Source organism: Habropoda laboriosa, unplaced genomic scaffold (genome assembly GCF_001263275.1).
Source record: "Habropoda laboriosa isolate 0110345459 unplaced genomic scaffold, ASM126327v1 scaffold774, whole genome shotgun sequence".
NCBI lineage: Eukaryota > Metazoa > Arthropoda > Insecta > Hymenoptera > Apidae > Habropoda > Habropoda laboriosa.
This window is the reverse complement of record NW_017100887.1, coordinates 143,680-171,261: the sequence shown is the minus strand read 5'-3', so window position 1 is coordinate 171,261 and position 27,582 is coordinate 143,680. Positions and strand designations below refer to the sequence as shown.

The window sequence follows — 27,582 nt, the reverse complement described above, 5'->3', positions numbered from 1 at the left end:
ACTAGTTCTTAGCATTTCACACTGAATAAATCAAGGTGTGATTAAACTCGCGTACCGGTTCGGCAATTGAGCATCGAACATTACGCGACCCGAACATCGGTCAGTATCAGGACATTAAACACACCTTATGTCAAGCAATAAAGCGTACAAAATTCGTCTTACAGAAATACTAAGCTCTTTCTTGTCGTAAAGTGTAGTATAATATGATGCAAATGTAATTCGAGACGTAAGAAGACCTCAAGTGCTGCTGATGCGAAAGACTGAGCGAAATCAAGTGCCTGAGAATCCTGTATGTGGGTGCAAGAAAGGATTAGAGTATCGGAAAAGGGAGCCGTGGACAAAGCAGTCGATGGTTGATGACGATAACGAGATTGACCAGTATACTGTACTAAGTATATAGTATCGAAAGGGCTACGTACATTGATGCTGTTGCTGTTAATCGTTGGTCACGCAGCTGCAAATATAACCGTCCAGCCAATAATAAATCGGTAATATGTAATTTAACTGTTCGAAACACTAGTTTCGTCATTTCAGTTGATCCTTTCTATGGCTTTTAATGCATTATAGAAAAACCCATTGAAAAGAAATAAAATTTATGAACTGCAACGGCCTATAAGTACTATTAACACATTGGCGACGGGGCTCTTAGAGCAGCGCTTAACATGTGCACGGGGTGATTTCGCGTCTTTTCTTTCAATCGTCACTTTTCAACTAATTATTATTTTTCAAAGAAATTTTCAAGAATGTGGTAAATTACTTTTTCGTAAAACGTATACAATTATTAGAATTTTAGAGCAGCGCCTAACATGTGCACGGGGTGGTTTTAATCGTCACTTTTCAACTAATTATTATTTTTCAAAGAAATTTTCAAGAATGTGGTAAATTACTTTTTCGTAAAACGTATACAATTATTAGAATTCGTGAAACATCTGTCACGGCATTTCTGAAAAGAAATTCAATCATTTACAGCGTTTTATAAATTTACTTTCAGACAAAATCTCAATGTATCAATTCGGAATCCAAGTGAATACCTGAATGACGCATATGTGCGTCATCCGACGCAAATGTGTTAATGTACAGCAAAGTTCATTATTTTTTTAACCTGACATCAACTTCAACCGCATTCCTAAAGGCGACATTTTGTAGGGGAAGAACTCGAGGAGAAGAAAGTAAAGCAGTAGCATTTTATTGACAGTACTTTGACGGATACTAAACTATTTTTAAGGATCATTGCTGCTTAGATTATTTAGTTCATAGTTAATTGGGTTTGTCACATAGACATCTAGTTTAGCTACTTTTGAATAAGTTAAACGTTTTCAATGTTGAAAATTTGCTAGCGCCTTGCTTACATCCTCAATAACGATTAACGTGTTATAAAGCCATGACGTAGCGAAGGAACGATTAGTATACGTCAGGACCATTCATCTTTGGGTCTAACTCCTGCGCTAACGCAGCGTACCATCACTCTACAACCTCGGACTCCCAAGATGAGTGGCGGACTGTCCAGGGGTGAAAATGTACACTGACTTGCCGATCACATCACCACCCATCTTTAATAATTTACTATTTTTCTTTTCTTAATTTTTATCTATATTATATTTACAACTGGCTCTACGAAGTCAACCAGTAAATTTGATATATGTAGATATCGTGTACGTGTGAGTAACACTCAATAGTGTTTCAACTACATTTCATTGTTTACTACTTCTGCAGGTCGGATGGCTTTGTACTTCTCAGTCTTTTGATTGCCGGAGTTTGTCTTAAACGCACTTTTCAAACTGGCAGACCTGATTGCCAAAAAACCAGAAGTCCGACCCACTCCCAATTTGTCAGGTATACTCAGTAGATGTTGCTTCATCGTTCGAACTAGAATTGTACAAATATTTTCAAAATTCAGTCTGCGGTCAAAAAAACCACCATTCTTTTCTTTTGCTAAAATCGAAAGCAATTCCTTTGAAACCTTGTCATTTCTTTATTTATCAATATTTCTTTATTATTATAGTTCAGATGATAGTCGCAGATCTACAGGTTAAGAATATGTTTGCATTTTGGCGATTAGAGTTTTAAATAGCTTTGACAGAACTGGTAGTAAAGAAATCGGCTTACATATATGAGGTTACTTTGGTTGGAGGTTTGTCTGGCTTTTGAGCGAAAATGATTTCAGCAAATTTCCATTGTATTAGGAAGTATTGTATTTTAATGATACAATGATTGTGCATATATTTGCGTTTTTGCGACTATTATTTTTTTTGTTTTTTGGTATTACTTTTAAGTATCCTGGTACTTTTTTTTATTATTGAGCAATTTTATATCATTTGTCACTTCGTTGGGACTGAAGTGTTTAACCCTTTCAGGACGATATACTCATATATACGTTCACAAAGCACTATGAACGCAACCGACAAATTCATATATTTTTAAGCAATAAAAATAGTTGACGTGACCATGAAGAACTCACGTAGATATCTATGTACATATATTTCAGGAAAATGTAATTTTGATATAATTCAGTTAAAAAAACAACTAAAGTAGTGATCTAACTATATGTTATACAAGTAATCAGTACTTCGACATGGCACGTAGTCCTCCGTCCGCAAGGGGTTAATAGGTTTACCGACATGAGTTGTGGTGGCTTAGGTATTCCATAACGACACTATCTTCGTTACTAGATGTCGCGCTGCCGTTGAGTTTAAAAACTTTCGAAAGATGTATTGCAAAAGTTTCAGCTATATCGTGATCTTCTTTAGCCCAAGAGTTATTTTCCTTTCGTATGAGGGAGATACGTCTTTTCGGGTCTTTCCAGTTTTTTCGTAATTTTCCGCAACGAATAGTTTTCTTGCGGGTATGGGGCCAAGTTTTGTATAGGTATTGTAGTCAAAAAAATTAATTCGACTTGGTCCACCTAAGTTCCCCCTATGCAGAGTGTCCCGTAACTCCTCGAACACCCGGAAATGGGGGGTTGCTGGGGTGACTCTGAACAACTGTTTACCAAAATGTTGTTTCAAGCTTCGTTTTTGAATTATTAACGAAAAACACTGGCCAATCAGAGAGCGCGTAGAGCTCGCGCTCAGGGACGAAGAACAGAGGCTCATTCGTGTGGCCCGCGCTCAGGGACGAAGAACAGAGGCTCATTCGCGCGCGATTCCGACTAATTGCAATTTTCTCTAAGCCTTATAAAAATAGCGGTGCAAAGTCAAAATTTTTTGACAGCGATCGATAACCGAGAAGTCACGCGTACGCATTTTTTTTTGATTGGCCAGTGTTTTTCGTTAATAATTCAAAAATGAAGCTTCAAACAACATTTTGGTAAAGGAAAGAGTTGTCTAGAGTCACCCCAGCAATCCCCCATTTCCGGGTGTTCGAGGAGTTACGGGACACCCTGTATGCCAAACAACTTTTGCAAGAACATTTTTTTCATAACTTCAATTCCTCGTGAGGTATTCCACCGTTTCCTGTTAAACAGAACACCCTGTATATGTGTGTACCACTTTGGTAACAATTCTCAAAGATTGAGCGTAGCAATAACCACATTTATAGGCAAGAAATATCTTTCATATATTTGTATATGCGCGGGGGAGGGGGGACTTCCGGCGACAGTCCGGACAAAATCCTTCTCGCTGGTAACGGTACCGAACCGTGCATCGAGTGGTCAGCAACAACCAACCTCCTGTCCTAGTGGTATCCAATAATAACTGTACACTGCTTCCTCCACGCCTCCAACCTACTAGTGGTTACCGGTGATAAGAGATACCGGTTCGTTCACACACTATTATCCTACGACAACTGGTGTCATATGGGGTCGTGTATTTTGAAAACTTTTCAAATAATATTATTTTAAAACGACTTTCTAAGGTTATTTGAGAAATACTTTATTTTTGAAATAGCACAAGTATTTTATGAAGTATTTCGTACAAAAATTAAATACATTTATTTGTCACTTTACGAAATAAATTATTCGATGTTTGATAGAGTCTTTATTTCTTATTTGATTTCGTTAGAATTAATCGATTACAGAACATGTACCGTGTTTATATTATTGCTGCTTTTGGTGGCTTTTCTTTTCATTTCTGTTGGAAAGTTTTGGGATTTATAAGCAATTTTTTAAAGTACAGAAAATCATTTTTATTATTTAGGAATAGCAAACAAATGTTTGCTTTTTACTTTCCTAAATTCTTAGAAAATATTAATACATTTTCTGAGGCCTCCTTTACAGTAACAGCTTGTTGTATGAGTCATTTGGAAATGAACGTCCTAGATGCTATTGAGCCACTCAGAAGCCAAAGTGACTAACCCCATAAAACAAAATTTATCAAATTTTAAGTTACATTAGAAGGAAAAGGTGACAAACAATTTTTAAAGTTTCCTGATCTTTTATGAGTGGGCTACGTTATCAACGGCTGATTGAAAACCATTTATCTACCTAAACCAGAACTTCCCTTCAAGCGAAGACAGTGTAAGACCACAGAGTGCATAGTGGGGATGGAGTGTCCGCCTATTTTCCGCTCGTTTGCTTCTATGTCAGAAGCCTCGTCTTTACTTTTCCGGTCCTCACGCATAATAGTAAACGTCCTCAAAACGCTAAACACTACTTTCCAATTCAAACATTAAAAAAAAACCCTTTTTCATTTCAATCAAGTACATGTAATCCCTTCTGGAATTTTTGCGCGTGAGAAAATTTTGTTCCGATGTAACGAGATTTCTTAAAAGAATTAGGCGAAGGGCTCGAAATTTGTCTCTAGGGAATATGGAGAACGTACGAAGTATCCGACATTTGGAAGCTGATTCCCAGTTTGTCTAATACGTGCACGGTTTGTTCAAGGTAGACACACTTGTGCATTCTGACAGAAGCACGCACACAAGAACGAAACCAAGGACGTCGCATAGCTGATTCAAGGAGACTGGTTGTACATTGTGAAGTGGCAAGACAACTGGCTAGAGGTTACAGTCCTTGATGTACTTACCTCCAGGGAGCTGACCCCGTCCGTCCCGGCCAAGCTGCATTAAACCTTGCCGGATGTCTCTCAGTATCTGGAACAGGAATGAACCTCCATTCGATGACGTGATTAAAGCACACATTAACTAAGCATAAGAGATTTTACGGCATTGCTGCTCAAGTTTTCATAAAAGTTGAGTGAATTATTTGTTGATCAGAATTGATATACCAATGTAATCAATTAACGAACATTTATGAAATAAATTAACCTGTTGCAATTAGTATAATTAAACTTGTTCTGTTCTATAGATTCACTATATTGATATAACTGGACATTTTTTTATATAAGTAGTATCGTCCAAGTAATATACGTTGATTTTCATGCAAGTAAGAAATTCGAAAGTATTAAACATGTGTTTTTTATATCGGCAGACGTACACGTTCTGAAAGTGAAATCAATCTACAAAGTTACCAGCTGCAAAACAATTAATGCAAATAACTTAAAAATGAACAGAGGTCGAAAGAATCTTAAATACACAATTCTCTTGGTTTTTCGTAAGGAACAATATGAGTAAAAGAATTATAACTTAAAATTACATTTTTATAAATCTTTTTATCATTTCTTTTTACAAAAATTGGTCAAATATAGAACAAAATAAATTTCACGAAAACATATCTTTTCCAATTTTTAAAAATTAGCAGGAGCAGAATGAAAATTAACCTATACTGAACATGACTGTCTATACAATTTGATTAACGAACTATAACGTTGAGTCTACTAAGCTTTTGTGTTGATTTTGTTTTTCAAAATTCAAGCGTCTAACAAATTTTCAGTTACAACTATTGTATTTGAAATGATAGTAAGAATGTCCCTACGGCAACAATATTTTAATGAATTGTGCAATATGAGACATGTGATTTTAAAATTCAAAAAGAAGTATCAAACCTAATAGTTTTCACATATTTATCAAGGCGTAACTCATAAATTGTTTAGAGGGGAACATTATTCTCCATAATCTTTCAGAGAACAATTCTCATGTTTAGTGATATCGAGATTAAAACGTCCCGTTAAAATTCAACTCAGAATTGAAATGATAAACTAAATATGCATGTTACATGCTAAAATGATATACATATGTACTATATGCTCGATGAAGTATTTTACCTATCATATATAATGCATATCATGTACTGAGCGAGTCACCTAGGTCTGGAAGCTGAAATATTTTCAAAAGTGTTAATTATACTGTTCAATTCTGACACGTCGTCGAGAATCAATTGAAAATGTAGCGACTGTGTGATCGCCTGAACTTTTTGCTATTAACCTTGTTTGTGTTCTGCCTGTCTCGTTGGTGCATTGCCCCGGTCAGCCCTCGCATTTCCCCTTCCCTGGTCGCATTTGGGTCCCTTGACGGGGGTGAGTTTTGGGTGGGAGGCTAAGACCCACTCACGTTCGGGCCTTGGTCACCGCCCAACGCCAACCACTCACCCTCAAGGAGGGGGTGTTTTGCGTGAAGTACGCGTCACCTGGGCTTATGAGAAAAACCCAGGGCCCTATGTGCCTTGGCTCGCGCGGGTTTATGATACGTCAGTTGCTATTGAGATGCACGAAGAAAACTCCAAATTCTCCGCTTTTATGAGAGGTTTGGAGCCCTCCTGACAGTAAGGAATAATTAACGAACGAAAACATTAAACGCGTATTCAAACCTTAATCTCAAAAATAGCAGAGTCTAACTTAAGTATCCTTAACATATACCGAGAAGCTATTACTTTAGGAGATATTTTAATTAAAATATTATGCAATGGTACTCTTACAATTGATTTAAATAAATATTCATTACATTACACACGACTTTAAGATCTCTGAAAGAGTACCTACTATTCCGCAATATTTTAATTAAAATATCTTCTAAAGTAATGACTTCTCAATTCTCGGTATAAATAGCTTAACACTTTTTTATAGAGAATGATGTGCTGAATCAATTGATGCATTAAAAAATATACAATTCCATTTAAAAAAACAACCTGGACCTTCTTATGTTTTCTACGCATGCACTTACAAAAATGCTATATTAAACAGTGCTCCTCTCGAGACCATTCAACATTTGTTTAAAGCATTTTTCGATATAATTAACAGTTTTGAAAATATTTCAGCTTACAATCTTAGGTGCCTCACCCGGTATAAAGCGGACATGAGAATTCTGCAAAGAGGAACTGTCAATATCAGATAAGTGAGACTGATTGATATGATAAAAGAACGAAACGAAACAATTTGATGTTTATCAAATGCTGTTTAGAATGCATATAGGAACACTTATTATGATATACGAAAAAATTAAATTATAATTCTGCGAAATCTGCACATTTTCATATTCACAGACCCGCACTATAAAGATACTGAGTTTTACCTTTTGTCTCTCCCTTTAGAATTTTAACACTTTGTACTACGGATCAGCAGGACAAAGATGAGGCTTCTGACGTCATCGTCCCACCAAATGAGGGGAAAATAGGCGGATAAGCCATCCCGACTACTCTTGGATCGTATACTGTTGCCTCCACGTTTCAGTCAGCCGTCGTTAATAAAAGAACAGGAAACTTTAAAGATTGCATCTATTGTTGTTTGAAAAGTGTCGCGTGGCAATCGCAGAACGTGAGAAAGATTCGGTAGTTAAAAACAACCGAGAAATATGACCGCCATTGACAAGAAAACGAGAGTGTGCGAGATGAATGTAGTGCGTCAAGCATCGAGGGTTAAGATCCGGCACTTGACAGCCACGCCGTCTGCGTTGTAATGAATCATCCAATATAAAAAATTTCAACTTCTTTAATTTCCATCCCAATTTGATTCGCTGAGTTTCTCCCAGTGAAAATGAGTCCGAACACGACATAAATCGGGCTAGCCTTAAGAGTAATCATATTTTAAAGCATCCTTGAAAACTGGGATATTTAAATTAACGACTGGCAGAACTACTTTGATTTATGCCGTGTTTGGACTCATTTACATCAAGTAAATCGTACTAATTAATTTGTACTATGTTCATGAAGGTAAGGTGATAATTAGAGAAATTGAAGCTTTTTATATTGGATGATTCACTGCAACGCAGACGGTATCCCCGTCAAGTGCCGGGTATTAACCCTCGCTGCTTCACGCACTACGTCCATCTCGCTTACTCTCGTTTTGTCTATTCTCTTTCCTTGTCGATGGCGGTCATAGTTCTCGATTGTTTTTAACACGTTCGCTGACACCAGAAAATCGATAGCAACGCTGGGTATATAATACATTCTGAACCACATATGCTGCGTCAAACAATAATCGATGTAATCTTTAAAATTTCTTGCTCTCTTATTAGCGACAGCTGATTGAAAACTATTTGTCTAAATCATTTACCTACCCCAAAACTTCCCTTCAAGCGGCGGCAGTGTAGGGTCCAAGAATGGTGAGGAATGGTCAGAAGCCTCATCTTTTCTTTACCACGTACACGACCACGGACGAGTCATTCCATGTTCAATCTGACAAGAATTGTAACCATAGTCGCTAATTTGTACAAATTCTGTGTATTTACTAGTAATTTTGCGAAACTAAATTGCATAAAATTTTAGCTTCCTATATTAAATGATTTTCGAGATAAATATTCAACATCATAATTTTGAGAATTTAGGCAAACTTAGCAGAATACAACCGCCTTACTGGCGATATTTAAACTCCATTTCAAGATGCACTATTGGAATGCATGTATAATAATTTGTTTGTCACTGATTAACGTAATAGCAATTGATGTTAAATTTGCAAAAGTATATTTAACACTGTTCCTACCAATCAATTTGAAATGAACATCGTTTAATTCTTTCAAGTATGCTTTGTAAAACAAGCCTTTGAAAATAATGAAACGATTTTGGTCGTTGAAAAACTGATAAAATCTAAGGTAATGCATGTCACTCGTTATAAGTGCTGTGCCAAACAGTTACGGCACGTTGACTGCGGGCATTTTAAAATAATCAAAAGTGGCAATCTATACCGAAAACAATTTAACTTTACTTCCAAATTGCAATTATTTTGATAACTCCTATATGTTTTTTTGCGAGAATGTATGTTTAATTAATTAAGTATGTAAAGGAAAAAATTTCGGCAAAAACAGTGGCGGAAACGCTGTAGTAATGTACAGTACCGGCCCGTATACTACGTCTGACCAATGGAGGGTGCTCAAGGTCCCGAATATTTACCACTAAAATATTATTTTACCACGAGTTTCAATATTTAAAAAAAAAAATATTTACTTAAGGGTAATATTTTTTTAAATGTATTCTGTTTTTTAATTGTTATAAACTTTAATGCATTTAATTAGTGTTAACCTGTTGTACTATTTATTTAAGTTTTTATAATTATGAGTTATTATTCTCAAATTATTATTTAACATTGCTGCCTATAACATATAAAGTATCTATAATTTTCATAATAAATATTTAAAATTTCGCCAAAGTTATAGAAGTTTCTTTATTTTCGTAAGAAACATTAACTTTTTGGTTTTTACTGCAAGGGATTTCTGAAACACCACAAAATAGAAATTTTCGGAAGTGATCTTTCAACACATAGTCTGGCGTTTACTTGGTTTATAGTATGTCAATTAACCCTTTCAGCACTAGGATGTCCGACGATGTGCGTTTATTATAGCAGCATACTTATTACGATAAAACATGCGCTGAGACGAATAATTTTTCACTTTTGTTGCAAAACATACAGATTGTACCTGCAATTATTTAAAAATTAAAATGCTAAGGCTTCAACCAAATTCATCATTTATATCATTTATTATAAACGTTAAAACTAGCATTTTTTATATGTTAAAAATTAATAATTTTTCTAGATGTCGTAAATCCCGAAGCAGAGTTCAATACTCACATAATCCAATGTTACAGGTTCTACATTCACATTGTAAACCTCAGTAACGCTAAGCAAGAACTACTGTCCTTTAAATAACAAGCAATATCTATTAACACGTTCCGTGCCGCGTGGGTCGCATACGCCCCACTCTGGTCTTTCCGTTCAGGCCATCTGATATTTCGGCCTTTTCTTTCCGCTAACTTAAACTATGCAACTACGGCGATAATTTGTTAAAACAAAAATTTTTCCTTTGCTCTATAGCATACCTTAAACGTTACCTTTTTTTCGATAACAATGATTTTTGCAATCTTATAAATATTGGAAGACATATAGGGCGAAAAGCAAAACTGTTAGTCTCGACAATGTGGGACGCATACGACCAACACGGCGTGAACGGAAAGTCACCGAAAATCGGTCCGGCACGGAACGTGTTAATGCTATCAGTAATGGACATCAAAGGAATGACTGTACTTGTTAACAAATACGCAAGAGAGAAAGGAATTCGCGAGAGGAAAATTCTGATAATGTGAACAATTTATTGCTACTGCTTTTGTTTTTATCTGTAAACACAAGAGTGAATATAGTATGGGACACATACATATGTATGTACTTATATGGGATCATAGCGCGCGTTGAATCGATGTACACGGACATATAAATAGGTTCATAGCGCATGGTGAAGACCTTTTTGAAACTCATGTGTGGGTTCATAGCACTGAAAGGGTTAATATCGAGAAACAGAGTGGCTCCAAACATTTCGTGTAGTAATTGAATTTTAGAGTTTTTCCTCTTCATAAATAAAATTAATGCTACAAAGCTGGGAAAAGCGCAGTATAGACGTATACATAACCAGAATACAATAGCAAATAGAATTTTCGTTCTAAAAGAACGAGTTGCATCGAAAAATTATATTACTGCTCTATTTTTTTTTCCTTCGAGCAACATATTTAGCGCGTTCAAATGATCTGTCAGACCAGAAAAGATTAATCACGTAGACAATCATCGTCCTCCAATTTCGGCACCCTGCCATGTCCAGAAAAATAACAATTTCATGCTAAAAATTGATAAATCTATGTACTAAATACTTTTGCGTAACTAAACTCCAGTGATTCTACATAAACGCAAGGGAAGTTCAAACTCGGAACCTAACTCTTCTAGAAATACCTCGAATTGTCGCCGCTTCAAACTGTCCGTACAATTCTAAAGAATTCTTCGTGGTCGCGATAATGTTTACACGAAATGAACTTTGCCTTGTAGCGACCAGCTACAGCGAAGAACATTTAGCGAGCAGACTACCAGCACGGTTTATGACGTGCGCGCTATTTTTGAGGAAACCGTTTTTAGCTTATTTAATTTCTAGAAATTCGACAATGCATGTCCGCGTAGAAACTTTCTCCGACGGCCTCGGGAACCTGCGGCTCTTAAATGTTTAATAAAAGTCTGCTGTTGCCACCACAGAACCGACAGTTACCCCCCAAAAAATAGCTATAACGAGTCGGTAAAGTAAATGTTCCGTGTAACCCTTACAATTCTAAAGAATTCTTCGTGGTTTTAAATCACGAAGCACTGGACGCGATAATGTTTACACGAAATGAACTTTGTCTCAAACTAATGAGGCAAAGGGGTTCTTAATTGAATGACAATGCACTATTGGTTTTATTAATATATTTAATAACAAATATTGACTGGTTCAGTGTGGTCGAGGTATGTGTCAGTGTTTGACTGCGATGGTGTGACTGTCTTTCGTAAACAAAAATGTTGGTTGGGGTGTGTTCTCGTGGGACCAATCCTTGACGTGGCAATTGGTCCTAACGGGATTTTGAATTTTCGTGTTGCGAGTGTGGCTTTACGACAAGTCATTAGCCATTGAGGGAAACGTGGCGAGCGAAACGTAAAGGTTCAATATCCATAGACACCTTCTGGGCCTCATCCCCGAGAAAGATGTTAATAAAGCGATTATAAAAAAGGGAGGCACTCAAAAATAGCTTGGACTGATCGTACGTGTCATAAAGCCGAAAGGATAACGGTTCAGGCTTATGTGGGGAGGCGTCCATTGTCACGTTCGGTACCGAACACAAATTGTTTTGTTTTACCGACATCAACTGCTGTTGACCATTAGTTGGATTGAATATAACTTTGACTCTAATAACGACTGATCTGATATTTTGTGCACTAACATACATACAGTGGAGGACAAAAGTATATATACATCCTATAAAATGGAATAACTTTTTTAAAATTAGGCGAAACGACTTGAGTTTTTTTGAGAAGTTAGAAAAATTAGTTTACAAGATGACGTGTAAAAAATTTTTTGAAAAAACTGCAATTAGTCGGAATCGCGGAGAAAATAGCGAAGATCGTTTTTACAACTTTTTTATCTGAGCTCGCGATGAAAATTTAAAAAATACGTTTTGTAGATCTATGTCAATTATACAGATGCTGAAAATTTCATCAAAATCGGTGGATGGAAAAACAAGCGACAGGCATCGAAAGATGTAAGAATCTGTAGCTTTATTACAGTTCTAGGTCGAAAGTCGTGAAATAGTGCGATTTTCACAATCTTTAACCATTTGTAGCTCATAGCAACGTTAACTGATTTTGATGAAATTTTCAGCATGTGTATAATTGACATAGATCTACAAAACGTATTTTTTAAATTTTCCTTACGAGCTCAGATAAAAATGTTATAAAAACGACCTTCGCTATTTTCTTCGCGATTCCGACTAATTGCAGTTTTTACCAAATTTTTTCTACACGTCATCTAGTAAACTAATCTTTTGAAGTTCTCAAAAAAATTCAAGTCGTTTAGCCCAATTCTAAAAATGTTATTCCGTTTTATAGGGTGTATGAATACTTTTGTCCTCCACTGTATGTATAATACGTTTTGTATTTTGTGTACTGTATACAGCGTGTTTATACTATTATCTACTACCCAATAAAAAGTGGAAAAGAGGAAAAAGTTTTACTGTCTTTTATAGCCAACATAATACCATATGTACAGATTTTTATGTTTGCAATATTGTTTGAAAAACGAAGACAGTTTTTAATTTTTTAAATAGAATGCTACATATTTTTTTACATCATATGAAAGCGTGTGTCGAGACAAATTCAACCATGTGCGACACCGACACAGATTGCCCAAAAACGGAACCCCTGCACGAGGTGGGAAGTAGAGGCTACTTCCGAATCCCGAGTGATTCGATCATGTTCGTTCCCAATCACGGTGATTTTTCACACTGATTCGTGATTTTTTTGTGATCGTTCCTGATTGGTAGAGAACATGACAACAGTTCTTTGCACGCATGAATTTATAGATTCTTTTATTATCATTTATTCTAATCCATACGTTACATAACATACACTACCGGGCAAAAGTTTAGAAGCACTTCCCACTTTTCATCAATATTAAATCTGCTGCTAATTTTTTATAGATTTGAAGTTTATCTCAATTCTACTTTTATCAATTTATCTCATATCAATTGATTCGAATGATAAAAAATTCTCAAAGTCGCTGACTTTTTTCTGGAAATTTTTGTGTAAATTGCAATTGTGAGTGATGTGGCGACCGCCACGGGGGGCCCACGCACTTAGGCCTGGGCGACTCTTGGCCCTTGAGGCGAAGAATCGAGAGATGTTTTTCCAAACATCTCTGAGTTTCTTCGTCCTCGAGGACAAGAGTATTGCCTCGGCAATGCAGGCCCGCGCCCCCACTTCCTGGGACTTTCCCAGGGAAAAGGGGCTACTTAAGGGAGCCCCGAAAAAGGCACGAGGCCTTTTGTCGTAGACCTTCTTTCTACGTGCATCGTATCGCCTTACATTTAAAATTAGTTTAAGTATTATCGGTTCAATAAATATATTTCTGTTAAACAACTTCGCGAGTAATCATTTACACCACGTCACTTCCAAAGTGATTCCAAACTTTTGGCAGGTATTGTATACGTTGTATAGTTATAGCAAATCATTCTTTCAGAATTTCTTTTGTTTCTACTGATTTTTAAAAACACAAATAACAACGTAACTCATTTTCAAATCATATTGAATATGTTTTTTTAAAGATCAAGAAGTACGATCATAGTGAGCGAATTCACTCCAGATAAAAAAATCACGATCACGGTCGTGAATGAAGTTAAATCAGGACCGTGATTGTGATTCTGCGATCACTGTGATAAATCACTGTTAGCGATTTTGCACGTAATCTCCAATGGAAAGGCTTGTCTGTCTTCAGCAAAACGATAGTTTTTCCCTGATTACTATTTAAGATGAGCGTTGTATGTACAATGATTAATTCGAACTGTATTACGAGATTCTCTTCAGGCCTAATAGTCATCACCGACATTTCCAAGCTTGCAAGATACAACAAACTGATACGAAACTCACGACACAGTATAATCATAACTTTATATAACACGATTTTCTGATATAGCGTTGTAGTTACAGTTGCAATTAAATTAAAAATACTTTTTGTTAAGCAAAGGAACGTTATACAATTACTTTATTTAGATGTTCTATGAAGTATACCTAAAATTACTGATATACAATACGTAGTGATAAATATCTATGTACAATATATTGTATTGCTACCACGTAAAAATATTTAGTATTAGATTAGAATTATAACAAATATTACTTACAAACGACAGTTACTGAAGTCAACAGTTATTGTGGACTGTAAGATTGCAAACTATTCAACGTGAAACTTAAAAGCATTATTCGCTTTACTGTTTTTAAAAAACGTGATTAATCCCTTGCCTTACAATTTTCTTAACGATTATGAATGTTAGCTTCGGCTATTCACTGTTTTAATGCAGTGTTAAATAAAAGAGAAGTCAAAATGTTATACAGAATTTCTATTTGATAATCGTCAGTCTTAAATTGAAGCTGAATTTAGAGGAAAAATACAAAAATAGAAATACAATTCATCTTCGCCATAATCTGTTACACAAGTGTGACTCGTCAGCATAAGACAAGGTGTTAAATAAGATATGTTACTAATTAAATATTCATTCATATAATTAATATGGATTTTGAAGGGATCTGTAAAAATGTAACTGAAACTGGAACCCATTTGCGTCTCTCAATTTGTTAAAATAACACGCAATTGTTGTTAATTTATGTTTGAACATTTACTACTAAATCACGGATACAGACGATTGCACATTATCGAATTTCATTATTCTTTCCTTTTTTTGTCGCATTTTCATAAATACCACCGTTTCATATTTTACTGTGAACAAGTTACTTCTTACAAATTAAGCTGACGATTAGTCAATTCATAATATATGTGTATTAATTTTCAATTATAAGCGTCACAGAGGAGAAAATTGTTAGAAAACATACATCGTGGTGCAAAAGATACGCGTAAAAGTAAAGTAGATTAATCGTATGTAATTCGAATAAAGAAGGAAGTAAAAAAAGGAAAGGACGATGACGAAGGTAGTTGAGGAAGTGGTCGCCCATGGGATTATCCTGCATTTCCTCGTGCGGCATAGGAAAAGTCAACCGGTTGGCGGAGAAAATAGAAGGTAGGGAATAGGAAGGAAAGAAAGGAGGTCCTCCCTAGAGAGTAGTAAACCTACGAAGGTATGTAGAAGTGACACTAAAACTTTTACACGGATACCGACCTTTATTTCCATATTGCTCGTAGCCTCAAAGGAAACTCTCCGTTTTATTTCTTCTTGTCTTTTTCTGCCTGTCTGACTAGCCTAGGGTCAAGAGCAGGCAGATTTGGCCAATTCATGGGAGACCCTTTTCACCCCCCTTAAATTTTCTGAAAGGACAGGCCAGCTTTTCTCGCATATGCGTGCACAGAACCGCTACTTTCGCGTAATTAAAATTCGGATCCCGCTCTCAGCTATTACATCCTGTATATACGACGACTACCTTACGTCCTTGCTTCGTCACGGAGTTTCTACTTCCCGCTCTCTGGATAAATGTTGCCAATATAACTGTTCGGTCGTAAAAGAGAAGTATTTTGCCGAAAAGGCAGATTAACCGTCGCGGCCAATAAATTGGTTTCAGTACCTTACTCGAAGGACCATACACCCGGATCCACGTGCACTAGGCCTAACAGAAGAGGACAAGATTGACCCTAAAATTAACAGTTAGTCGACCGAACAATAGGACAATTTTATAAACAATTTTCCCACTCTCGCGTTACAACAGACACACTTAGAATAGTGGAACACCAACCAGAAGACACTTCAACCATCTCCTAAACATCAAACACCCAATCAGGAAACACACCACAGTGTTTTATAAAACATCATTTACAGACACATTCCAGAAAACTTTTTCACACTATTCGAAGCTGAATGCACACGTAATATATTTGCCAACGTTACTTATACTTTGCTGAATATTTAAAAGTGAAAACATACGTTCTTATTGATCACGGGTGTGACTTACAAGGGAACTTGGGTAACCCGAAATGTCCGATTTTTTTGAAACTTTGTGTGTTTGTAGGGGACCTCGAGAGAAGTATCGAGCAATTTTTATTAAGGCCCAATTTCGGTTCTTCGGGGTGAAAACAGCCCTTGAATGAAGATAAGTGTTACCCTATTTCCCTGTATATCTTTAAAACTATAGTAGATATAAAAAAATGTTTATAATAAAAAATTAAATTGCTTTTTATGCCTTATAAGGCTGTGCTATTAAATTAATGAAAATTGTTTTTTTAAATAAAAAATCTTCCACTACCGTCGTTGTGAAAATTTTTTATTTTCTATCATATCGAAAAATATGTCAAATAAATGCAGATAAATATGTTAATCTTATCGGATAATGTGATATTTAAATAATTTTAATTGACACGTGCTTTGTGTGCTGTCATCGTCGTACTTGGAACGATGCGTTATCAGGTATCAAGTATGTGTGCGAATCTTTGGTATTTTTATTTTTTAACTTGTTTTTGGTATTTTGGTACTTATCTGCATTTATTTGACATATTTTTCGATATGATAGAAAATTAAAAATTTGACAAAAGAATTTTTATTAATTTAATAGCACAGTCTTATAAGTCATAAAAAGCCATTAAACTTTTATTATAACATTTTTTTACATCTACTATAGTTTTAAAGATATACAGGGAAATAGGGTAACACTTATCTTCATTCAAGGGCTGTTTTCACCCCGAAGAACCGAAATTGGGCCAACTTCTCTTGAGGTCCCCTACAAACACACAAAGTTTAAAAAAAATCGAACATTTCGTGTTACCGAAGTTCCCTTGTTAGATTATACATTCCTAATACAATCCACTCATCGATCATTTGCAACTTTGAAAGGCTTCACTGGGTTCGTTAACCAGTTCGAAGTCACGTTGTCCTATGCTCGCGAAACATAATTTGTAACTATACATTTCTAATGATAATTCATGCTATATACTAATGTTTTGCCTTAGTATATGTCTTTAAATTCATTTATTTTAATCTGTTACGTACAGTAAGAAAATTATTAATTGTAATTGTGTACAGTTATTTCAACAAAGGTAGATTCTTTTATTGAAGATATTTCAAAACCAAAGCGTAGAAATTGTTTATGTTATGTCCAATATACTAGGCTCGTGATTCTTTCGCTATTAGTTGAGAAGAGTATGAACGACCCAAGTGTGTGTGGGGACATACGGCCCAAGATTATTTTAAGGTTTTTTGTAGTAACATTATTTCTTTTTTTACATTAAAATTTCAACTTTTTCCAAACTATATTAATAGACAAAAATTTTGTTTTGGCAATAGGCAATACATTTCCATATCACTTCTATTTATTTAGTCAGAATTTTTTTAATTAATGGTAGTTACTTTTTGAGGTAAATACGTAGTTCGTAAAAATTAATATTTTGATCAGTATAAATAATTAACTGTTAGTATTAAATCGCATTTTGTCAGTACAACTTTATTTATTTGGTCGATATGAATTTGTCTTTTGGTCAATAGAATTTAAATTTTTAATTAGGTTAGGTTAGGTTAAGACATTTTATTATACACACTGACCATCTATTTAAAATACTGGCAAATTATTATGTTTACTAATATTTTAATGAAAACACTGACAGTTTTTGCATTAATCGATGTAATACTGACCACTTATATTACGTACTGCTGTTTTATTTTAAATGCTGACCATTTATTTACAATACTGATTACAAATTTTTTAAAACTCTGATCCAATAAATAGTAGCAAAATAGCATACAAAATTATAGGAAAAGGAAATATCAACAGTTTTCTATTTGATAAATACGAGTTTGTATTTATTATTTAAGATTTTTAGCTTTTTTTCTGTTGAGAATTAAATTGAAATAGAAGTTTGGAAAGTAATGCTGAAGTAGAGAATAAATCAAAAGAAAATTCAATAGTGTCTGACGTGACGTAAAACCATGACATGATGCAGAAGCACTTATTGTTACTCCATGCTGAAAGCAGTCACCCGTGGGCCTAAAGGTACGTTTTCACGTGACAGTAAATCGTGACTTTCACAAGAACTTTGATAAGAAATGTCGTGACTTTTGTTGTCGTGAATATTAGAAGTCGCATTTTCATGACATTGAATTTCATTGTCACGAAATCAAATCATTTTGATTTTTGTGTGACATTTGTAGACGGTGTCACGCACTGTCTGTCGTGAAAATTGCATTGTCGTATGCTGTAGTCCACGTAATAATATGGGGATTTAAATCTTCACTTTACTGATTTTGAAATTGTTCACAAAATACAGAAAGTTTAAAATTTTAATCAATTTTCACGAAAACTACCGTCACAAAAAAATTTTTATCTGCGTAACTATTGAATATATCAATCTCGATTTTTTTTTCATTTTATCTGTAATGTCATTTTTGCAGTATTAAAAGTATTAAAAATTACATTCATTTTGCAAATTAAAAGAAACTGAAAAGTAAATAAGAAAGACTTAAACGTAGCAAAGTAGAGAAATTCGCACGCTTTACGATGCTATGAAATGAAGCTAATATTAAATTTTTTCTGGCTTCAACTATTTATGAAACTAAAACGGCACGAATACAATTTATTAATTTAATAATTAACCTGTAGTGTGTACAGATTATTTGTAGTGTGCCTATATATTGTTACGTCCGTTTCACATTCCCGCGACTACTTTCCATTCTCAGAGGAAAGAATGCAAACGAATAAATTTACTAAAGCAATCTAGCTAGCTCTCGAACGTTTGCCAAGCATTTCCAAACAGTACATTCGAGTGCCGCTCAGGTCTAGTGCGGCAAGATGAGTATGAATCAGGACGCGCCACTCGAAAACGCACAAATTCTCGATAGTCACGGTCATGACTTTCAGCTGTGATCAATGGACTGGAATGCTCTGATCGCGATAATACTTAGTTTTCACCACATATAAGCTGTAAATATATCAATTGTCATGGCTTAAGGTAAGTGAATCTACATCCTTGGCTCGGTGGACTGGTAAAAAAGACTTGGTGTTAGGTTTTCTGTAGAAACGGTTTATGGCACGATCGACGGGGGACGGTTATTTTTGAGTTGAGGATTTTCGTTTATTGCTTGCACGGGTCTAATTACATCCTGCGAGGGTCACTAGAATTGCTTTGCTAGATTTTCAATAGCCTACGAACATACCATAAACCACGAATTTCCGAACGGCACATCTGTATGTAACGGTCCGCTTGCCGATTAGTCACCCGGAGGAAATTCCGGATTTTTGGGACCTTCTTTTGGGACCTAAGGGCGCACTGGAAGGGCGGCAAAGACGATATTAGACACGCTGATTGGCAAATGCAATCGTTAACCATTAACCAATCAGCGTGTCCCAACAAATTCCCTCTCACGGACGTCCGAGACGCGACGTCGGAGAGTCGGTCGTCGAGTAGTCGTAGAACCACCACAAGGAGAACCAAGGAGCAACCAGCTCACATCACGCGATACCATAGATCAGTTTTTACAAGTCCCAATCATTTGGGTGGGGTCCTTCGAACCAGTATCTAGACGGCACAACATCGTGCAAACATCTACAAAGCTCGAAAGTTCATCGCCACAACCACGAGCATTAACACTTGGCACAAAATTATTTATAACACTGAAAATCACAGTTAAATTCTTTTTACATCAACGCACTCTGCTCGACAAGAAGGAAAAGGTTTGAAAGGAGTCAAACATAGTTTTCGAAATAAACGAGTTACATTCGGACTCCAAAGAAGGGATCGAACTGTGATGCCCGGTTTGCTCCAATTCCTCGGAACTAGGAGCAGATATTGGGGTATCACTAAATTAAAACACTTCAGGATCGTCGTTGCGTAGAAACAGAACTTTATTTAACAGAGATTTTGACGTTACGTGACGTGCGCGTGGTAGAGTGGAGAATGAATGCGGAAATGGAGAAAATAAGGCTATTTAAGGGTTCCGGGAAGATGAACTTTGGGTTGTGACTATGCAGGAGAGTTGGAAGGTGAAGAGTCCAGTATGAGTAATGGTGAAAGTGGGTGACTAGTTGTGAATACAGATAAAACTAAGGACTAAGAATGAAAATATTTGAGGGTGTAACAGAACGAAGTTAACTGTTCATCAATTGGTACATTTTGATATGGAACCAACCTATTTGATTATTCTACCAAACCATTGTCCAATATTAATTTGGCGGGCAACAGTTGTGATAAAGCTATGTAGTCTTATTGCTATACATAGTCACTTGCGCCTTACAATTTCAAGAAGGAATAATTCGTTCGGTTGAATCGTGGTTATACATATATATGAGCCACTCAGAAGCCAGAATGATTACCTCCACTTTTTGATATTCCTCCAATTTTAGTATCAAAGCACATGCTTGGTGCTTAATTTTTTCATAAATACAACAAATTTAATAAATTTGATTTTATGGAGTTAGTCACTTCGGTTTTCGAGTGGATCATATGTGTGTACACACAACGATACATAGCAATACATTCTACTGAATGTATGTAGTTTTTGCTGCAAGATTTGGAGCATATACGTTTCATCATATTTTTGGCACATGTATCGTTAGCTACCATTAATTCGAGAAATAATGTGATCGTACGCTGCTACATTCGACCATATCTTTTAAATTAATTTTCGACCTGGATCATTATAGAAGAATTTCCTTTCTCAACAAGAAAATGACTAGGAAAAAATATCATTTTTATCTTCAGAGAACAACCAATTACATTTGAATTAAAACAAGAAGAAAATTCGGACTTTCAAAATTATTACAACTTTGAAAAAGCAATCGAAAAAGATAGATGAAATAGTTAATCATTTTGTGACCTGTCGTCTGGTTATTTTCTATTAATTTTACTTACCTATATAAGCTTGAGATCTGTCTATTGTTATGAATATGTTATTTTAAAAATTTCAGTTCAACATACGTATTTCATTTACTAATTTCGTTCCAATTGTATCTCTCGGCTTTTGTATCAAGACTTGGAAGATATTTAGAATAAATTCACATCATTCTATTACATAACGTGCTCCGCATATATTAGAAAATTCATCAATCACTAGTTTAACGATTGAAAGTTGATATTATTGCAGAAAGAAGAATTCTTGAACAGATGATTTAATGTAAAGCGTCACAAAATCGTCACGTAAAACGTCATTTGCTTATTATTTGTGTTTTAATAGTAGCAGCTATGTGATTAATATGATTTTGAAATAGCACTGACTTTTGAGTCTTTTTGCTTGGAAATTAGTAAACGTATTTGTTAATTGGTAAATATTCTATTATTACAAACCGGTTCTATAGTTTTTTGATCATTGCAATTATTTTTCTTAAAAATTAAGTAATACTTATAATTTTCACGCTATATTTATTTAATTATAATATTACAAATATGATGAGCGTTATCAAATACAAGAATCATGGAACGCGTGTCTTTCATTTGTAATTACCTATGATGCAGTAAATTCTTCTTCATCATTTATGGGCACATTGTTCAAGGTATCTCAAGTATTGTGTGGTATATAAATGAGAACTTCACAATAACGAACTTAAAACGAGTAACTTTTCTCTGGAAACTTTTCCATTATACAAGATATTGTAACAACCAGCAACGAAGACGGCGGAAAAATTTCCATTCCGCGAAAGGAAGTGAGAGGGACGACTCTCTATCCTCGTCGTCAATAGAATAATCGCGAAACGATAGAAGCTTCTACAAGAAACTAGCTTGCGATCCGCGGTAGAGTCGCGGTTTTACGCGGGAGATTCGCGGTTTCGCGAGGTATTACCATCGGTCGCCCTTCAGAGTAGGAGAGTACGAAGCCTAGCTTTCGGACGCCTTTACAGCACAGGAGAGTACGGGGACTGACACCTGGGTCACTCTCTGGAGGAGAGAACGGCTGGACTATCCGCCGGTCGCCTCTGAGAGAGGAGAGTACAGGGAGGTCACCCGGACGCCTGAGGAAGCTCGGAGAGGATTACTTAGTACTTCTGTTGGTATGGAGAGAACGGCTGGAATATCCGCCGGTCGCCTTCCAAAGAGTAGAGTACAGGAGGCTCATCGGACGCCTTCCCGCAATAATTGTTATAATTCACTTCACGCGTATTACATAATATTGTGATAGGAGAGCACGAGAGCTATACCTGGGTCGCTCCTGGAATGGAGAGAACGTCTGGACTATCCGCCGGTCGCCTTCCAAAGAGTAGAGTACAGGAGGTTCATCGGACGCCTTCCCACAATAATTGTTATAATTCACTTCACGCGTATTACATAATATTGTGATTGGAGGGTACGAGAGCTATACCTGTGTCGCTCCTGGAATGGAAAGAACGGCAGGACGTTCCGCCGCACACCTCCAGAGAGTAGAGTACAGGAGGCTCATCGGACGACTTCCCACAATAATTGTTATGAATCGTTTTATCCGTTTCGTTCATATTGTAACGGGAGAGTACGGCTGTTTAAAGCCGGACGCCCGAAAGCGAAAGCAACAGCTCGAACTCTACATTGACTTGTTCAAAATTATTCTGTATCAAATATTTAACATGTACCGACGAAAAGTAAATAAACATTTGTGTATTTTTCCCAGATACCAAAGAATATGCTATCAATCCATAAATCCTACTACATAGGGAATATTTTTAAAGCCGAAATAAGAACGGCTGGACTATCCGCCGGACGCCTTCCAGAGAGTAGAGTACAGGAGGCTCACCGGACGCCTTCCCACAGTAATTGTTATAAATCGTTTTATCCGTTTCGTTAATATTGTAACGGGAGAGTACGGCTGCTTAAAGCCGGACGCCCGAAAGCAAAAGCAACAGCTCGAACACTGCATTGATTTGTTCGAAATTATTTTGTACCAGACATTTAACATGTATCGACGAAAGATAAATAAACTTTTGTGTGTTTTTCCCAGATACCAAAGAATATCCTACCATTCCGTATATCCTACTACAATATTACTTTTTATGAAAGTTCTCTAGAAGGTTTCATGAAAGTTTTTTTTTTTATTTTGGATAAAAATGACAATAAAGGTTGCAGCACAATGGACCACTAAGTTGGCCGTGCTTATTATCTTTATTCACTAAATACCTTTATGAATGTATCCATTTATAAATTTTTTCTTTGACAGTCGTATACATAACTTCATTAGGAAATTAAAAAAAGGGAAACAGTGAATTTTAATTTGAATTGCACTCACCTCTTCGTGTTCTTTATGAAAGCGCTCCTTCTTCCTTAGTGCCTCTTGAACTTTCAACTAAAAATACAAAGCAATAAAGGTACGTGTATATATTGTATTGAACAATAATCTGAATGTTGATATCAAAGGATGTGTTAAAAGTTGAAAAAAAAATGAATTTCAAGGAAAATAAAAGATCCTTATGCTTTAAAATGATTTATTCCTTTCAGTAAATAAAATTACAGTTCATAATAGAAAGAGCAAGATAAAGAAAAGAAAATAACAAAAATGTGTTCAAATGCCAAGCTATGGTTACGGAAAACATTGGTAATTGTTTTTATACTGTAATAAAAATCTATAACAAAACTCGGTAATGCCTTATGAGATGAATGTTTTTAAACATTGATGGAATTGTTTGTTTGAGTGCACATAAAATGAATTCTCATAAATCACATTAACGAAAATATATCGAATAGAATTAACAAAACTTCTTAATTTATCTTAATCTTAAAGAATGATAAAATTTTAGCACAGTTATTTTAAAGAATTAAATTAAACAAAGAAAAAATATACGTAGCAAATAATAATTAAAAATTGAATAAAATTCGTAGAAATTTCAAGACGATCGAATACAATAAATATCTATACTCTACGCATTTAGTGGCTGTAAGTAATACGACTGCGAATTGTCTGTACACGTACAGAGTGAACCGCATAACATCACAGTCTTCATTATCTTCGTTGCAAGTGGACTGATCAAAATTATTGTTTCTATAGGTGATGCAGTTTTGAAGGACCAAGGTGACAGCATTAGATTTTTCTGTTTTTTTTTTTTTTAATAAGTATTCAAAGTTACTCTTAATTTTTCATGTATACTCCTGCAGTTTACATTGCCTAACAGCTAGCAAATACATATTGGGAAAAATTCAACGAGCTTAATAAAAATATTTTCTTTTTGCCTAATGGAATGATACGGTGAAAAAAATAGTGAAAAGTGATCCTTTCGGAGCTGAATATGCCATGTATCTAATCTTAAGCTTCGAACCTACTCAAATTCAGAATATGCATATATATATTCAAAATTCCAGCATTTGTGTAGACAACGACGAAATTAATGCATTCGAATACTCTTGGTATAATACAAACTGACATAATATAATGGAACCAAAAAATGTAAATACACTCGCTTAGTAGTTACGCTGACAGCTTCAATTTTTGAGTAATCATATTTTAGGTGAACTCTCTTTGATTTCAACTTTTGTGTTTGTCTATTGTCGTTTATTGTTTCCGGCGCATCGATAATGTATCAGTATTAAATGAAAAGTTAAATTTTCAGAAACCGCGGTTGCCTTGAGCGTTTAAGCAACGGTCGTTGCGATAAATGTTGTGGCTGCAGTCATACGAGCGTTACTTTTATCGTCCAAGACTGAGTGAGAAAAGTTTCTCACATGAATAAACGGTAGGATAATATAAAAGTTACAATTTTTGCTTAGAGATACTGCATTGAGAATGCAAAAAGGAAAAATTTGCAAGGAAATATTAGGTACGCAAGGTACACTATTACAGGGTGTACTTTACATGCTTTACAGTCAACTTCGAACTGATGAAGGACAGTCATACTTACACATACTCATGCTTATTTTTACACTTACGATTTGCAACATCCCATGAAATAAAATGTTTTTCAACTTCAGGTATTAAAATTGCAATGCTGATTATACTGAGATTCGGTATCATATTTGGACCTAGGCTTGAACGTTTCTTCTCTGCGTCTTTGCTTGCGTATTTAGGTCAAAATATGATACAATGTCGAGAAACTCAAGTTAAAATATCTTTTGAACTAATCATTTTGCGAGCCAAGTATACCAACACTTTTTTGTAGAGAATTAAAAAATACATCGAATGGTGTATAAAAGAATATATAGTTCCATTTAAGAAAACGGGCGACCTTGAAATCTTTGAAACGCCTCCACCTTCGGAGAAGATACATGCACCACGTGAATTTTTGCTAACGAAATTGTTTTCCATCTTCTACCGTTTTAACGCTACGGCTTGGCCCAGTTGTGTGGGACACTCTGTATACAAGCAGGAGCCTTGGAGAGGACTAGTGAGAAAGGTCAATGTTCCGTCCCACTGGTGGTGGAGCATAGGAAGTACCGCCACCATATAATAGGTAATTTCTAGCTGTTGCGTCGTGAAGTTTGAACAAATATTATGCTCAACCGTCTTGGCACCTTTTATCTCTCGCTTATTCGATAGAGAGATTTTGATGCGGACGAATGGTAGTATTATGTTGACGACTGGTCGCGAACCACGAATACATACGTTTTTATTGTAAATGTACTAGATGCGTTAGATGTTGCAGACGATTCAGATATGGTTGTAAATGTTTTATGCGTTGCAGCCTGACTGCAGCCCGTTGCGTTTGAACTATTTCTTATTCTGTATGGAATTGTAAATTATGGATGGTAGCCAAGTGGACAAATCCAAAGGTGTTTTATTACTTGGGCAGTCCTCCATGTGCCACAAGCATACCGCCCATCCTGGAGTTTCCCAGTTGGCAAGGTGGTGGTATGACGTCGTAGTGGGGGAGTCGGACCCAAGGAGAGATCGAGAGATCGGTCTCAACGGGACTCAAGTGCTATGTGGCGTAGTGACTTCACGACACGTCAGTCGCCATTGAGTGTTTCCGCATGGACACCAGAAAAACGCATGTGGCATGCAGAGGCGCAGAACTTCTGCGTCCGTGAAACACTTTCTGGGTTTCAACTTTTGGGTATATGAACGAAGATGTAAGTGAATGAGGGTCCTTAGAAAAAAGAGGCACTCAAAAATAGCCTGGATGGGCGTTCGGGTCCTAAAGTCAAAATCTTAATACTGGTAAAATGCAGAAAACGAGAAAGTGAACAAGACTATGTATTTACAATAGACGATTTATAATGTAATTTATGTTTTCCCCATGAAAGAAAATAATTTAAAAAGATTGCATTTGTTGGACGATTAGTTCCACACGTGGAAGATACGGGCGTGAGCGTTAAGGGGTTAAGTGGATCTAACATATTAGAGCCATGTATTTCGGCTTACGCTGCCCAATATAATTTATATAAAAAAAGATATATATTTTATTAAATTCGTTCATTGTTCGTCTTAATGCCTGCTAGCTGATATGCAAACCAATCTATAGGGTTATATATAAAAAAGTTGAAGGTGAGCTTGAAAACTTACCTAAGAAAAAAAGCACAGAAAAAATCTAAATCCATCACCTTGATAAGGTCCTTTAAACCATCTATGACAACAAATTTTAAACGGTAGAGGACCGCAAGCGAAAGAATTCTTTTGGGGTTTCCGAATGCTTTTTATATTTCTTATTTATATCTTCTTGTGTACTAGTTGAATTAATGTCTTTCTTTTATATTTGCTATCAGTATTAGCACAAGAAAGAAACTGCCAGATGAAATAAATAACGAAGACATAGTGAACTTAATTAAAATTAAAGTATATTACGTATACAAAACTTAAGTAGCAAAAATTAAGAAGCTAAAGAGTGAAGAAGTCTAAAAACATAGTGAAAAAGCTAGTATGGCTCAAAACTGGACCAATGTAATGCAAGATTAATAATATGTATGTAAGTTAAATTAATAATAATATTTACTAAAAATGCTCTAACATTTCGTATGTTTTTCCCTTATTTATGTTCCTGTCTTCATAGTTATATTATCTTTTAATATTTATTGAGTCATGAAAATCATACCCTATGTATGGTCTCTTCAAAGCTGTTTGGCTGACCACCGTTCATTTGTAGATATCTTAATCGATCGTAATCTCTTGGATCCACCATAGAACGTAGAATTGTATGTCCCATATCTGGTCCCAAACCCAATCCACTCTGTAGCACACTGTCTGGTGTATCCACCTGTTATTAACAAACAGAAGAGTATAAAATTATTTAAAGTTCATCTAATAACATTTCTTTTGCATTCATTATCATTTTATTTTTTCTTAAATAAGGATTGTTTAATTTATTTTAAATAAACAAGAAACAGCAAGAGTCGCATGTTATTAATTACAATTACATTCGATGCTTCCATAGAAAATATTCTCTTATCAAAATCTTGGCAGAAAGAGCAGTATTTTATATTTTATCTACAACTTTTTCTTTTAACAGGGGG

General features: G+C 35.6%; 1 protein-coding gene across 1 annotated transcript in view; it reads right to left on the bottom strand.

Annotated features, from left to right (window-relative positions):
- Positions 1 to 27,582, bottom strand: part of LOC108577488 — a 169,724-nt gene that overhangs the window by 36,171 nt on the left and 105,971 nt on the right. Inside the window, exons 3-6 of the mRNA XM_017940647.1 lie at positions 27,165 to 27,326; positions 23,435 to 23,491; positions 4,962 to 5,028; positions 1,689 to 1,866 (exon numbers count right to left, since the gene is read on the bottom strand). Of these exons, the coding sequence (XP_017796136.1) occupies positions 1,689 to 1,866; positions 4,962 to 5,028; positions 23,435 to 23,491; positions 27,165 to 27,326 (464 nt within the window). The remainder of the gene's footprint in view (positions 1 to 1,688; positions 1,867 to 4,961; positions 5,029 to 23,434; positions 23,492 to 27,164; positions 27,327 to 27,582) is intronic.